Source organism: Pelobates fuscus, chromosome 12 (assembly GCF_036172605.1).
Source record: "Pelobates fuscus isolate aPelFus1 chromosome 12, aPelFus1.pri, whole genome shotgun sequence".
Classification (NCBI taxonomy): Eukaryota; Metazoa; Chordata; class Amphibia; order Anura; family Pelobatidae; genus Pelobates; species Pelobates fuscus.
Window position 1 is genome coordinate 123622093 of NC_086328.1, and position 17116 is coordinate 123639208.

Below are 17116 nucleotides of genomic sequence, written 5' to 3' on the forward strand. Positions count from 1 at the left end.
ATGTCAGCTCGCCACTACCCCTTCATGCCCATTCAACTTTTACCCGTTTTATTTATTTTTTAACCTTGTTTTTTATATCATGTTATCACTATCAACATCCAACATCTTTATCTATATATTTTACGAAATATAAGGTTTCTTTACTATTTTAAATGTAGTACTATTTGTCATGATCACAATCACGTGATCATGACGTCATTCTACCGCCAATTTTGATTTTATCCTGTATGTGACCCTATATAAGACTGTGTATGCCAGATATTTGCTTGATTACCACTTGATAAAGACCATTGTGGGTGAAAAGCGTTGTAGATTACATTACTTTCTGTTATAATAAAGGTTTTGGCCATTTTTTACAAATAGATTGTGCCATATACCTTTTTTCTTTTGTTACCTGGCATCCTGATTTTATCTTTCCAGCGAAGACCTCACCAAGTATCACATGTGGGGAACTTACCCCCTACGCTGATTATACTGAGCGGGCTATCTGCTCAGGCAAATGTGAGTATAACTTACTTATTTTTACTCCTGGTTCATTATATTTTATACAGAGGGCACTATTGTTGCACTTTTTTATTTTTACATATACCCTGCTGCTAAGATATCTGCTGACTGACACCTCCCATCGATATCCCTGAACTGGGGAATCAAATCCACTGCAAGCGCACTATACTAGAGCTGGTTTTAGCTCTATTCCATGTGAGTAGACCACTTGGATTTCCTTTTGCTCAGCTATATTTTATTCTGAACGTATTACACTATTGGAGCTTTTCTTTTTTCTTATATGTCCCTGGATTCCAAACATCTGGATGGTACACAAACCTGAGGATACAAGCAAACCCTACCAGGCTTACACGTTTTATTGTCAATAAGACTTTTATCTTGGACTTTTGTTTTTGAATATATGTTTTACTGTCACCATTAGACTTTGTATATTTTACTCCATTTTTACTGTCTTATTTATCCTTATTTTATCCCTTACCCATTGGCGCACCGTATTGTTTTGTATTTCTACCATTTCTTTGGGGTTTTTAGGAGAGAATTTACCTGTTTAGGTGTGATGCCTTCCCCTGTAGATACCCAGCACTGTTCCATCCCTCTTTTTTTTCCTATCTTTTTTTCCTATCTTTTCGTATATAGCATTATATGTGTACTATACCAGCATGCACGAGGCTGTACATGTTTTCCTCCCTGTTCGTGTAGTATTGAGCTATACATCTTAGCTGTATAGCAAAGCACCGTTAGGTACCTTTAGGTTTTCCTGTAGTATTTGTGTAGCATTCCTCAAGTAAGAGGGCAAACTCTCAAACTGTTTAAATACCTTATCAGTTCCAGGGTCAACGGGTGTCCTTAAAGGGTTCAATATGTTTTTATGCACTTTAGACAGACCATGTCAAGATAAATGGCTTACAAGTCATTGTAAAGACATCTTTATCCTTGCTGATTAATTTGTCTGATAAGGTGTTCTCGACAGATACTGTAAGGTAAGGTCGTGTGGTAAAACCTCATGTCATGTAAGAGTGCCTTAACAATTTTAATATATCTACATTACTCCATGACTACTGTTGCCACCTTTTATCATATGGTTTTATGTCAGGATTGTCTTTCAACTCCCCGAGACCTTTACATTCTCCTAAGACAGACTACACATTGTGTCAACTGGAATCATGCTGGCATCTACGAGATACATACCATGTCCACAAATGTATCATTTAATCCTAACATAAGGATGGATTTTAGGTATAGATCGGCATATGGGGCATGGTAGGCATAGAACAATATCGTAAACCATTGAGGTCAACATAGGTAATCATTCCATAACTGAGAGCCCCATGGATCTAGCTTTTTGTTCATTCCTTATTTAATTATGAAGACCAGGTTTATGAGCAAATAGGTAAATGCTTTCTGACCACTCAAACCTATTACAAGCTGGTACCAGAGCATAAAACCTTTTCGATAGAGTGATTTGCTGGACACTTAGGGTTAAGCCAGACAGATCGATCATTCTCAGTCCCAGTGCTGTTGTACTCAAAACTGTTCTGCATTAGAGTGTGAACCAGCATCAACTCGCAACTAAATCTAAGTGGAGAACCAGTTAACATTTGCCCAGTAGCTGGAAAAGGTGGCTTGTTTCTCTGGTATTGTACCATTCTCTTTTTCAGCATCAGTGATATCCACGTGTATTTCCTTAAAAGTTCTAAGTGCATGTTTTTATGCTTTAGGGTTTTCTGCAAGTAATGATCTTATTGTATCAACATATACTTTATACTACCTGGAGTAGACCTTTTTCTTCTAGTCCTTAGCGGATACAGCTGTGTAATCATTGCATGGAGGACAGAGGAAACAGTCATCCAGTCCGTACGTATAATCCATGTATTTAATATTGTGTGGTTTAATGCACTGTTTATACTTATGACTAATTTGTAACAATTGCGTAACTTGGCATTCTCCGATATACTCTTGCCTGTTTTGCCCATTCTCCAAAGCATCAACCTTGCAATTGTATGATTATTAGTGCCATTTGAGCAGCAGGAGATGATGGTCTTTGTTAGTCCAGGTGGTTTCTACTATGACTGACCTGACATTCAAGGGACACTATAGTCACCAAAACAACTTCAGCTTAATGAAGCAGATTTGGTGTATAGATCATGCTTCTGCAGTCTCACTGCTCAATTCTCTGCCATTTAGGAGTTAAATCACTTTTGCTTCTGTTTATGCAGCCCTAGCCACACCTCCTCTGACTGAGACTCACACAGCCTGCATGGAAACAAAATTGTTTCTTTTTTAATCAGTTTTAACTTACTTACATTTTTTATTTCCTGCTCTGTAAATTGAACTTTAATTACACACGAGGCTCCTGCAGGGTCTAGCAAGCTATTCCCAGAGCAGGAGATAAGAAATTCTAGATCAAACAGAATTTACAATAAAGGAAGTATAAACTTTGGATGACTCTTCACAGCAAGTGTTTAGGAAGGCTGTGTAAGTCTCATGCATGGAGGTGTGGCTAGGGTTGCATCAACAAAGTTATTTAACTCCTAAATGGCAGAAGATTGAGCATTGAGACTGCTGGGGCATAATTTATACACTAAAATGGCTTCAGTTAATGTTCTTTAAATATTTGGAACGGTAAAGGACATTGTACAGAGTTCCATTTAACACACATTTTAAGAATTGTATGGAAATTGTACTCTAAGCGTATACTAAGTCAATGGGTTCCAATGAGTCTCATGTCATCTTAATGTGTCTTGTGCCATAAACATTGACTTTTGGGCTGTTATGAGCCAAATGCAGTTCTTTTAATAAGTGTCCTACCTTAAAATCTTGATTCTCAACTGGTAAACACAACTAGCAAGTCAACTTAGGTAGACATATGCATATCTACTTTAACAAAAACCTTTTCTTTTGCAACCTTACCAAATTTTAAGAAAATAGAAGTGTCTTAGAAACACTTCTCACATTGAAGTACAATGTGGTCCAATAAGTGATTGGGAACCACTGCACTACAGAAGTCCAGCCCCTGAGAATTTTAATTATCAGTCTATCTACAGTTTTGTATCTCCTACAAGTGATCTGAGTGTACTCTATAAAGTTTCTATCTTCCACGGACATTCTAATTGCTGGACGATATCTTTCCTTGAAAGAACATTTAAAAGTCATCGGTTGGCATAGATTTTGGCAGTTGGGTCAGATTGTGACTCATGCCATTTTATTTACCATTCAGCGTTTGTTCAGTGCTCATATTCAGAATCTTTCATACAGTCTGACTGCTGCCTCCTGATTCACGGTGATGAAACTAGGGAGAGGAAAAGTAAAATCAAATCTGATCAACATTCATAGACTACATTGTATGTAAATAAATTGGACATAAAGATGTTAAAACTTAATCGTGTTCTGATTCTAGAATGTAAATGCAATACATACTGTGGGAAAAAAACTTGAACTTGATTGTAAGACACTACAATATTGTTTTTCTTTGCTATAACTGTTTTATTGCTACATGTTTATTTTTTTCTTTACTCACCCCAACTGAACTTTGCCTGAAGCCCAACACACTGCACTGTTTTGTCACTGTGGAACTGCAGCATTAGCCAACTCCCCGTGGAGACTAGCGCGGAAATCTTTTTGGCACCGCAGACTTTCTCCGGTCCAGATGAAGACCCATCATAGATGGCCAAGTAGTCATAAACACAGTTTCGCGATGTCTCCAGTGAAAAGAAAGTAAACTCCAGTAAAATCTGCAGGGATACATTGTAACAGACCCACAACTCTTAAATCCTTTGCTGGCAAACTTTCTACCCAGTGATTTTGGTCTTGATTTGATCATTGCTTTAATATTCCTCAATATCCGAGCACAGAGAAAATTTAGGTTTTGCTTTTGACAAGCACCCAAAGCGCACAGGTGCTCTGGAAGTGTCTTGAAAAACACTTATGGTGTAGGAGAATTTCTTGGGTCACATGAACGTATTTCTCACATCTTTAACCCCTTAAGGACCAAACTTCTGGAATAAAAGGGAATCATGACATGTCACACATGTCATGTGTCCTTAAGGGGTTAAAAATTTAAAATGTAGATATAAGAGGGCAACTAGAAAAAGTGGTGTTCTTAAACACAATGTGGCCACATCGTGTACTAAATCTTCTCCTCCCCCACAAACATGACATGTTATATATTTATTTTATGTTAATTTGGCTTATAACATTTTTTAAAATATGCTTACATTTTCTGTGCATTATGTATATACTTTGATAATTTTAAGCTCCTGAAACAACTATTAAATATTGCATGTTACCCCAAATAATGCTTTTTCTATATGGCCACAATGTGGCTATTTGTAACTTAAAATTTGCAGTTTGGCTTTCAACATATTAACACAAATTCAGTGAATAAACCCATAATACTCTTTTTTAATTAGTGTTTAATTTTTAATGAATTTATTTTTTTATATAAATTTGCTTTACACTTACCCTGTAGCCAACAGCAGCCACAATAGTCCAGGTGCAGTCTGTGGACGCCGGATACCTTATGGGGTATCCAGGGGATGACAGGATTCCATTAACAGATGTTGCCGTTTCCCCACAGGTAACTTTAAAGATAATTATAAATTTCACAAGCAGAAAATTTACTGAAGGCACATCGAAGTCTGTCCTACCCATTCAACATAAGGGAACAGCATTCAGAACTATATTAATGGTTTCCTGGTGGACTGGATGGGTTATTATCGCTCTTCACTTCAACATTGTGAAGGTACTGCTCATTGCAAGTCTGGATCAGAGCCCTGCTCAGACAAGCATGGACAGACCTCTAGTCCAACCTCTTTCTCTGGAAAAATACTTACACTAAAGAATGCGGGTACCAACATGAATCTTTACCTGTAGAGTACGAGGCTGTGAAAGATGAAGATCCAATTCTTGAGAACTCAAGCAACATCAAGTTCCCAGAGGTCACCAGCGGAGGGAGGTCTACTCCCCCCTGAAACGCTCTGCTTAGCAGCACAGGGTATGTCTTGCTGACTCCATCATAAACTTTCATGTAGCCAGAGGATCCAGAAACCGTGTGAAGGGTTCTAAATTGCAAATAAATCTGCAACGCAAAGATACCTGTAAACATACTAAAAATCAACTCAAATAAGAAATACAATTTAAGCTGGGCCAATGGCTTGGGGTGTGTGCAAAGAATATATTAGAGCATCACGGGGGATGTAGTCCACAACATCTGGAGTGCCGAAGGTTGCCTATCCCTGCCCTATATCAGCGTTCTATATCTATGACGACTGCTCTAATTTTACAACTTTGCCACATAATTGCTATTTATAAATTTTCCATCAACATTGTTCTGATTTCATAAAAATAGGCTAACATTGGATCTAAGTTTTGTTTTACTGAAACTATACTTTTCAAAGTTTAGCAGTGTGTACATGGTAAATCTGCCTCTTGCCTTAAGCATGACAAAAATACCTTTGTTGCAGGCGCACGGATAAGCCAAACGCAGACTGATTTATTCAATGAAACTGTGTCCATATTCGCAGAGCTCAGGGATCCAGAAGGCTCAGTAAGCAAAAAACTGCAGATATCTGGGAATTGAGTCTTTAATTAATGTCACAGGTGATAACACACAGCAATTAAATGATCAGGTATCGTGCGTAAATAAATACTTTTAATTAGTCTCCATTGATGAATGCCATTTCAAGTTGCTCATTTAGCCCAACTTTAATTTTTGGGTGATACAAGAGATACTAGAGTAAATGATTCTAGCATCATAACTGAAAGAGTTAAAGTAACACTATAGTGTTAGAAATATAACACTACTCCTAACACTGTGTTGTCGCTCTGTCTCTGTGCTAAGAGTTAAAAATCCTTCCCCCTCCCCCTTGGCGCATGATCAGATTCCTCCTCGAGCAACGTCACGGGATTCAATTTTTTCATTTTGGGTTTTTAGAGGGGGTGGACACCCTCATGCAAACTGAGAGTGTCGGAGTCGTTGCACAGAGTTAAACTCTGTGTGAATGCAGAAAGTGACTCTAGTGGTCAGCCACTAGAGGCAGACTTAACACTGCACTTTCTTTAAAACGGCAATGTTTTACATTGCAACAGGGCTGGCGTCAATGTTAAGTGAAGTCGGCCTGGTGGGGGCGCCCACCGGGATATTTCCTGGTGGACTCCCCCTGTCTTGGGCCGTAACGCTAGACAAGTGACTCTTGAGCCTCCCCCCATCAGTGCTGGGCCACTCCTCGAGCCCTGTCACAGGGGTCCCAGGAGGTGGCCACCTCAGGGTGCCCCCTAAGTTGTCCTTCAGTATGGCAGAGCGAGCACCTTCTTACCTTGATGACAGGTGCCTGCTCTGCCATCAAATGCCGGTGACTGGAGGAGCCAGGAGAAGGCAAGCCACGAGGGAGGCTCTTCTTGCAGCCTCTCGCTCCTCCCTCGCGCGCCCTCTGTGATGCCGGGAGCCGGGAATATGACGTTATTCCGGCTCCGGCATACTAAACAGCTCGCTGGAGGAGTGAGGAGCTGCCCCACACTGGACACCAGGGAGGTAGGGAGGCTGAATTTACCTAAAAAAATAAAATTGTGTGTCAGTGAGTGTGTGTCTGTCAGTGAGTGTCTGCCTGTGTGTCTGTCAGTGAGTGAGTGTATGTATGTCAGTGAGTGTCTAAGTGTGTATGTCTGTCAGTGAGTGTCTGTGTGAGTGTGTGTCTGTCAGTGAGTGTATGTCTGTCAGTGAGTTTCTGTGTGTGTGTGTCATTGAGTGAGTTTATGTGTGTCAGTGTATGTGTCTGCCTAGGGCCACAGAAATCCTTGCACCGGCCCTGCATTGCAAGGTTCAGGGAACAGGAACACTGCAGCCAGACCATTTCAATGAGATTGTACCTTTAAGTGTTATGGCTTCACGCACATGTGTAATTAAGCTCGAGGTGGTCTCTGCTTTTAACTGTATCTTGTAACCTGTTGTAGCTTGATTTGTCAATGCATCTGTTATTGAACTGGGTGGGAGCTGTCTACATTTAGGACTAATGATGTATTTAGAATAATGCATGGGTGCCAGCTGCCCTTACATATCCATGAAGCGCAAGGGAAGACAACTTGTTGAGGATTACATTTCCCCACTGCTGTGCCAGCATTAGAAGCACTGCTCCTTTACTTACCCAGAAGATACATTGTTGAAAAGGGAGTATTGTTTAATGTTTTTGAATTTCAATTCAGAATATTCAAACTTGACCCAGTAGCTATTGTGCTGCGTGATGTCTCCTTGATGGCTAAGCAAACAGTGAAGTTGCAGAGTTTGGATGCAGTGCTAAAATCTCCAACTTTTTGCCCCAAATCAAATGTTTGTTCTCTACTGCTTTGTGGTGACCGTTCATGCAGTGAGTGACCTCTCTGCTTGGTGGTAACCGTTCATGCAATGAGTGACCTCTCTGCTTAGTGGTGATCAATCATGCATTGATCACAGTGCACAGTTTCCTCATAATATAATTAGATTCTCCTGGATACCTTTAAATGATGGGTATGATGAAATATCAAACCCTGACCATTTATACATTTGATACCCAATGTTTTCCTTTGTTAACCTTTCTGCTATTAGGTAGGAATCCAAGTTCATGGTTTGGGGTATTTCCTTTTGCTACAATGCTTATAATAAATCATGGTTGAATAATATAAATGATAATAAAAATCCTTGAGTTACTCACCACACTCATAGAGACGGTTTATCTTCAGGAGGTCCAAGCTACTCAGTCCATATCTCTGTCCAATAGGTACAGTGGCATCAGGTTTTGGATTGATGGTGGGTTGACCCTGACCATTGCTAAAAGCGTATCTGTGGAAACAAAGTTTGGCTGGTAGGGATCATGTGTTTATACATTTAAAAACCATATGCTGATCTTTGCATAATCAATCTTAATGTAAGGATTTCATATAAGTAGGTTTGTGAACAGTTCACAAGTTTACCAACAGTTTAACCATTTATTCCACATATTATCTTCACATGATTTTCCCTTTTCTATAAATGCTTCTCTGATCTGAACATGCCTCCCTCAACTCCCCAATACAAAGTCTGTTGATTCTTCTGTCTCTAATGTTAAGTTAATGTCCGACCCTATGCTTGATTAAGGTGCAATGTAATTTACACAATTCTAGACACTATGAATCAATATTTTGGACTTGACAAACCATATTTTATGACTGCTCGTTCCACCAAACATATCTAGCATTGCCGGCCTTTGCCAAGCCTTGATTTTGGGTCTGACTCATTATATAGCCAGATTCAGTTTTAATTCCCAGCAGCAAACATGTCTTGTGACTTTACTCCAGTTTTCTTAGTCAAAGGTTTTGTGATCACTTACCGGCCATAGTGCATTACAGATGTATAATCATACGGTGAAAACAGGTTGTTGGTGTCTCGTTCTGACTCAAAGTTGCTCGCATAACCTGCACATTAACTCAGATTGTGTTATGACTACATACATATCACATAACATATTGAAAACGTATACACGAAAAGGCAAAGATTACAATATTCCCATAGGAAGCCAGCGTGCCTCTATAGCTGTCCAACTCCTGCATGGTGTAGGTCATGTTTACATTTTTTGTATTTTTATGTTATATGCTGAATCATGAGTGTGATTCATTGAATGTTTAGGGAGTTATGGATGTTCTAGAACAGTGGTCTTCAACCCTCTATATTATTTTTTATTGTTTTATTATCTGATTATAAATATCATATTTTGTCTATACTATACTAAAATGGGTTGCATACTTGTAGCCAAATGTTGACCTATTAATGGGAATCCCAATTTTAATGCTGATATTTATTGAAAACCTCTTAAGTGCGGCATGTACCCTATTATAGCAACGGAGTTAACTTGCTGGAGGCATACTTTGAGGTAGCTCGAGGTACATGGTATACTGGCTGGAAACCCACTGTCAAAAATACCATGTAGTCTATGGCCTCCAAAATCGTACTATAAAACTGCCCACTTTTAGCACTGGAGTATTTTAATACTGGTTGTGTTCTTTGTTAGAATTTGTATTTTCTAACTGCTCCTTAAATCAGTACTATATTTAATGTACAAAGCATAAATCACAGCTGTTTTCTGTTTATTTTCTCTCTAGGATTTAGATATTTTGCTTTTAATTAATAATCTAGAGAATAGTTTTCCCAATTTTTTTTTTTTCGGTCATGAAGTGACTACCATTTGCAATGTTTGCCCAAACGATGTCCACGTAGCTGTCGCGGTCACTTCTTGTGTGTTCGTGGACAAAGCCTAGCACATGGTTCAGCTCATGTTGCACTATACCCTTCAATACACAGCTGGACTTCAGCAAGGACAGATCCTGAGGACCTCCGATCCTGCCCAGATAGGACCAGCATCTTATAAGAGGGTAAAGACACAAGGCAGATTTCAGGGACATTTGAGACAAGATTGACAAACAAAATTTTCTTTCCTTTTTTTTTTATTCTGATCAGTGCACTTATAACCTTCAACCTCGAGTTTTTGGTTTTGAATTTCTCCTTACCCATCAACAGATCGAATCTGGACATAGTCTACCTCTGTTTTTCGTTCTGTGAAGTGTACACAGGTCAAAGTTGCATATTCTTGCATTGCAGACAATATAACCATAGTATCCGCAGGTGCTGGAGAGGATGAAACAAGGAAGAATTCTTTGTCTTATCTGATTTTTATTTGTCTGCAACAGATTTGCCTATGTGTATATTACAAAATAAAGTCACGGGGGCCTGCTTTGTGGAACGCATTTTACTTATTTCTTCAATCCACATAAATGCCCCATACGTGAATTTCCTTTTTTATTTATTCCACTACATTTTTACTTTCATATTGTGATGCGTACAACCGGCCTCAGACACTTTGTTCAGCTGACAGCCTTTAAATGTCAATTTAAGTGATTTAGCTAAAGCTGGTAGTTCCCCAGGCACCCATGGCCCATTCTGTCATTTGCCATTTTTCTAATGTAATTTACACTTCCTTATTATAAATTTAAAATTTCCCCCATATTTAGATAGCAGTGATATGCTAACTTCTTATTTCAACTGCAATGTCCAGTATTGATCTGTTAACAAACCACAATAAGGGAGTGGAGGTTGGACTTACCGTAGTCAGATGATAGTGTGTATGGAATGTTAACAATCCCCATGACGGATTTAGGCCAGAAGCAAGACTTCGAAGGACAACCAAGAGCACTGCGACTTAAACGCACAGCAATATCCCCTTGAGTCATCAGCTTCTTACTGCCTTTGTAATGGAACATGTTTTTATTAATCTGTGCAATAATTATCTCCAAATGTGAACCTACCCAGAAAATGAGTTTAACCGCAAACCACTTGATCAATGTATCCACAAACTCCACTTCTGAATTGGGTACTGCCACCAACACAACTGCCCATTATTCTCTGCTAGTCTAAGGTTCTCCTTCATAGCCTCTGTGCAGGAGGGTGACCAGAATAAGACTGGTTGCAGGAATCTTTCATTCACAAATTGTGTCAACGTCTGCAACCAGTTAGCAAATGTAGTGCCAAAGCCCGCTGTCTTCTCCTGGTCACCTTCCTGCATGTGTGGTGTATTTTCCACTGTCAACTTGTGAGGACCTCCATAAATTCATGTTGGCCTTTTTTTGTTTTTTCGCCTATACCAACAAGCGAGTACCATACCCTGCCAAACCCACTGGAGGCTCTAATATAATGGACAGGTGCACAGTGGGAATTATCTAGGAAGAGATGGGCAGTTTCATCAGGTCTCTAAAGACATTTAAATTAGTTGAATGAAGGGTGATTCACTGATGCTAAAGTAAAGGGGGGTTCATTACATTGTAACTTTTTTTCCCCAATTTTATTTTTTTTAACATATGGGTTTCACGTATATTGTCAAAGTACAGGTTGTGCGTCAAACTTGCCTTTGTTATGTTTAGCGATGACACTAAACATGTCCTCTTCATCTTCAATGTTACTTCCTCCTGCACAGAATCAAACTGATCAGCCTTTAATATAAAATTCCTTTTAGGTAGAGAAAATTTAATTTTTATTTATTTATATTTATAGAGTATGAAAGCCAGCAAACCAAATTCCTGATTATTTTGAATATTAGGAAGCAAGAGAGGTGTATAACATTTCTTGCTAAATCATGTGTGTGCCACCATTTCCAATAAAACTTGGAATTCCATGCCCTTGTTAAACTCTTTCCAAAATTCTGCTAATAATACAGAACATCTTAAACCCCTTCCGCCCCCATGCAAACTCATTCCAATCTCTATCTGTCTACCTTATTTCCATATTATTCTAAGTCCAGTATCATCAGTAGATATATGAGTGGTTAGCAAATAAAAATGTGCTTTGTGCTGCATTTGTTATTGTTGTGTACATTTTGCCCTAGTATCCTTTTTGTTCCTGCAGTTTGCTGTCTCAGTAAGTAGCCAAGCTCTGCCTACACGCAGATTGCTCAATGCTGTGACAGTAATGTCATACTTCCACCAGCGATCCTGGATTGGATCTTGCCTACTGCCCAGGAATAAACACTACAACAGCAGCTGTGCCATGTGAAAATATTTACCTTCTATGTCAATTAGTCTAACATAATGTCTGAGTGGTGGTCACCTCAAACGATCTCCTTTGCGCATGCTTGGTTGCTGGGGTGCTGTGGTGCTTGCACACCTCAACAGCTGGCTGTGAGCATGGCAGAAGGGGTAAAAGAGGCATCTACAAGGGTAGCAACCGATACAGTAGGTTTACCACACTTGTTTCCTTAATAAGAAATTGTTTACTCAACTTCCAGTATCTTTATCCGTTGAAGGCAGAAATCTCACCCTATAGGGTGGTAAAATTATAGTCTGGTTCATATGGGCGTTCTGATGAGAGGGGAAATATACAGTGACCAATGATTGGACATTGTTAGCTAACTAACCCTCCCGACATTCCGTGTGTTTTATGTAAATTTTTCAATAATGTATAATTTTTTTCAATGACATTCCATTTTATTCTGAGATTTGATGCATTTATTTTTTTTCTAAAATAGTATCTTTATACAGCTGTTCATAAGACACAAATGTAAAATTTCTCTGAAGGTTTCAGCTGTATGCATACGGTACCATTAAATATACCTCCTCGTCAATTACGAACTCACCGACAGAGGTGTCAACTGAAGATGAAATCTGAAAATAAAAAATAAAGTTGCGTGGTACGTATGGTGGATTTTATAGCACTTAGATCCTAGATTAAATTACATTCTATTAAAACACCAATATAGTCTCTAAAACTGCAAGAGGACCACGGCTGGTGCTCCCTAACCCAACGCTCCCTTGGTGAGTTTAAACGGAAATTGGAACTGACCAGATCAAATGGATAATGACTTGTGTGACAGAATGTCACAGCTCGTGACAATATTTTGTAAGAAATTTAATGAATTTATGTTTTTCTTGCCACAACTTTCTTTATTCTGTGGTCTATATCAATTTTACTATGGTACAAGGATACTGTTTGTAACCGTTACAAGTTTACATAGCCCAACATTATGGCTGTAATATTTTCAGATGCTTTTTAATTGAAAAAAAAAACCAAGTATAAATATATATTTGCACTAGCTATTTACACTTTTATATTCATTTTTTTTGTACATACATTGCATCTTGTTTATCATTCTTTATCACTTTATCACACTTTATAAAACCCCATGAAATAATTATATATTTTTTTTCCTCCACTTATACAAATCACGGTCTCAAGACCCAAGCAAGTGTCCAGAAATGCAGTATAGGAATAGAACTTTCCCTACAAATTGTGGTTTGTCTTTACAAAAAATTTAGATAAATTTAGGTAAAAATGCATTGGCATTGATCCCATGCCAGGAGAACATGACATGCACATTGTCGTCTCTTTGGCCTATTCCAGTTATAACCAATTAACCTCCAATAAACACAGACACAAGGATTATTTGGCAAAAATATTCCACGGCTTTATTAATTACATAAATATATAAAATTAAAATATAAAATTTAAGAGGTCATTGTCACCAACATTTGAAAAGACATTCCCCCAATTAACATAACTAAATACCCAGACAATGACCTCAAACATATTTACATAATACCATATAACAATGTAACATATCATAAATAACATAAACAATTAACACAGCCACCCAGGGCAACCATTTCCAATTGTAGGGGCATACCGAGACACCCCTACACTATTATCATAGCCACCAAGGGCATCCCATTTCACAGTAGGGGCATACCAAGACACCCCTACACCATCACATAGCCACCAAGGGCATCCCTTTCCACTGTAGGGGCATACCAAGACACCCCTACACCATTGTCCCAGCCACCAAGGGCATCCATTTCCAGTGTAGGGGCATACCGAGACACCCCTACACCCCCAGGTTCGTAGCTACCGCCGAGCTCGAACCTACCACCAAATCTAAAGGTAAGTATTCCTCTTGACCTATCCCACTTACCAAAAACCGACCTACCCCCAATTAAACTAAACCATCCCCCGCCGCCGTGACAAAACGGGAGAGTCATAAATCTTAACCATTAACCCACTACATTAGGGAGGGTGGGCGGGACAGCTAACAACAGGTAAAGATTTCAAATTAAAATGGAACCCAATTTTAAAATGGCGAATATTTATATGACTAAGCCACTCCCCTTATTTCAATTGACCAATCAAGTAACACTCCTCCATAGGCCTGCCTCCTAGCTCTGTCAAGGCCCATTCCACCTAGCTTTGCTTATTCCATGGGCTTCATGACATGCGCATTGTCGTCTCTTTGGCCTATTCCAGTTATAACCAATTAACCTCCAATAAACACAGACACAAGGATTATTTGGCAAAAATATTCCACGGCTTTATTAATTACATAAATATATAAAATTAAAATATAAAATTTAAGAGGTCATTGTCACCAACATTTGAAAAGACATTCCCCCAATTAACATAACTAAATACCCAGACAATGACCTCAAACATATTTACATAATACCATATAACAATGTAACATATCATAAATAACATAAACAATTAACACAGCCACCCAGGGCAACCATTTCCAATTGTAGGGGCATACCGAGACACCCCTACACTATTATCATAGCCACCAAGGGCATCCCATTTCACAGTAGGGGCATACCAAGACACCCCTACACCATAACATAGCCACCAAGGGCATCCCTTTCCACTGTAGGGGCATACCAAGACACCCCTACACCATTGTCCCAGCCACCAAGGGCATCCATTTCCAGTGTAGGGGCATACCGAGACACCCCTACACCCCCAGGTTCGTAGCTACCGCCGAGCTCGAACCTACCACCAAATCTAAAGGTAAGTATTCCTCTTGACCTATCCCACTTACCAAAAACCGACCTACCCCCAATTAAACTAAACCATCCCCCGCCACAGCACAGAGCTTGACCCCTCAAGCCTCCTGGGCGCCCCCACCCCGAATAAACAAAGCCTGCCGCAAACCATCCTGAAAGCCCAAATTAAGGAAATCCAAACCCACATCAGACAAATGCACCCCATCACGCCGGAAGTATCCCGGTAACATATCCTCCAGCTCCCTGTGCCGCACAACTACCCCCCCAGATCTCTTAATAAAAATCGCCAACAACTTATTGAACTTCCGTCTATATCTTGCCATCGCTGCGAAATCCCTCGCATGACGCCAATGGAAACGCGGTACCGTTTCCGACCAAACAATAACCACCCCGGGGATCAAAGACCTCAAATTTTCCAAGTCCCTTTTAATCCAACGAACTAATTCCCTTTGCGGGACCAACCCAAAATCATTCCCCCCCGTGTGGAACAATATGAAATCGGGGACTTCCCCCTGCCCTATCCTCCGAAATAAATCCAAACACGTATCTCTCCAACCATAACCCCGAAAACCAAACCACAACACACGTAACACATCCAACGGAAAGCCGAGCTGCGTGCCTTGTCTCCGAACTGCAGCCCTCCGTTCAGCCCAGTAGACATATGAATGGCCTACTATCCATGCGACTCCACCTGAAAAGAAAAGAAATAACTTATAACCACGGCCAACCTGAATTGTACCGCCCGATCCTGAACGAGTGGGTGCCAAATTGCGAGGGATCCATGCCCAAGCGCTCCAAACCCAACTTAAACACCCTGGTGAATTGGAACCTCGACAACGCCGAGCCGTCAGCATGGCGAAAAAAGGACTTCCACATATCGCTGAGCACAGCCCACCGGGCAAGCCTCCACCTGAGGAATAGCAGACAGCTTAATCGTCCGACCTCTCCCAAAGACATCAGTCTTCGAGCGCCGTAGCCGAATAGCTACTTCTGCTACCCTCAAGTCCACGTCCTCGAACTGAAGACCCCCTTGCCTAAGCTTACTCCCACTCACAATCTCGCTCACCCGAAATGCCCCGAAAAAGGCCCATACAAAAGCCACCTTAAATAGCAAGACCTCAAACAGCGAAAAACACAAACTTGGCAAGACCCCCAGAAGCTGCAGAAGCACCGTGAAAGACACCAGCCTCCTACTGTCAGGGACAGACTTCCCCTTGCGATAACCTTTAACTGCCTGCCGCACAATAAACGACTTCGTCAAATCCTCCCACCCACGGAGCTTGAAGAGAAACGCTAGGGCTGCCAAGTTTCGACCAACCACTGCCGGGGAAGCACCCTCTGCGAACAGCCGGCAAAGCAACCATAATAAAGTCTCTAGACGTACCTTTGCCGATACCATGTCCCCTGTACAGCCTACTGCTTCGTCCCACCTTTCCCACACTTTACTATACGCTGCCCACGTGCCCGGAGCCAACGAATCCCTGATCAGTCTTCCAAGCAAGATGTCCCGAGCCGCCACATCTGATCCGGACATGGCAGACCCTCCTTTTGCGCGGTCGGAGCCTCCGCCCGAAACTTTTCCCACTGAAAGCGAGAAAGAGCATCCGCAATTACGTTTAAGAAACCTGGGACATGACGTGCACGAAAAACAATGTTTAACTGCATGCAGTACAAAACAAACCGGCGAAGCAAGCGGACCACTGGGACCGAGGACGCTGACAGATTGTTCACCGCCTCCACAACAGCCATGTTGTCAGTAAAGAAAACCACTCTCCTATTGCGTAAAACCTGGCCCCACAACGAGAGTGCCACCACCAATGGGAACAGCTCGAGGAAAGCCAAGTTCCGAATCAGCGGGCTGACTGCCCACTTTTCAGGCCATCTTTCCGCACACCACTGACCCGCGAAGTAGGCCCCGAAACCTACACTCCCAGATGCATCGGTAAAGAATTCCAACTCGGGCGATTCAATACACTTTTCCCTGAAAAAGACCTTCCCATTAAAATCCTTCAGGAAGGTCTCCCATACCCCCAAGTCCTCCTTGATCGGAGCGGTGACTCTAATAAAATGATGAGGTGACTGCACTCCCGCCGTGGCTTTGGCTAGGAACCGGTTAAACACCCTACCCACCGGAATAATGCGACAAGCGAAATTCAACCGTCCCAACAGCGATTGTATATCCCGCAGGGTCGCCTTCCTTGCCCCCCGCAACTCTGAAATAGCGTCGCGCAGGGACTCCAACTTATCCGCTGGCAACCTACATTCCCCGGCGACCGTGTCAATCTCAAGTCCT

The 17116-nt window shown here is 40.9% G+C and overlaps 1 protein-coding gene across 1 annotated transcript in view; it reads right to left on the minus strand.

Moving 5' to 3' along the window:
- Nucleotides 1-3691: 3691 nt before the first annotated feature.
- Nucleotides 3692-17116, minus strand: part of LOC134578371 (hatching enzyme 1.2-like) — a 28039-nt gene continuing 14614 nt past the window's right edge. Inside the window, exons 2-13 of the mRNA XM_063437360.1 lie at nt 12630-12657; nt 11403-11466; nt 10608-10744; nt 10015-10132; nt 9690-9868; nt 8841-8925; nt 8187-8314; nt 5956-6071; nt 5371-5581; nt 4966-5084; nt 4022-4235; nt 3692-3793 (exon numbers count right to left, since the gene is read on the minus strand). Of these exons, the coding sequence (XP_063293430.1) occupies nt 3780-3793; nt 4022-4235; nt 4966-5084; nt 5371-5581; nt 5956-6071; nt 8187-8314; nt 8841-8925; nt 9690-9868; nt 10015-10132; nt 10608-10744; nt 11403-11466; nt 12630-12657 (1413 nt within the window). The 3' untranslated portion in view covers nt 3692-3779. The remainder of the gene's footprint in view (nt 3794-4021; nt 4236-4965; nt 5085-5370; nt 5582-5955; nt 6072-8186; nt 8315-8840; nt 8926-9689; nt 9869-10014; nt 10133-10607; nt 10745-11402; nt 11467-12629; nt 12658-17116) is intronic.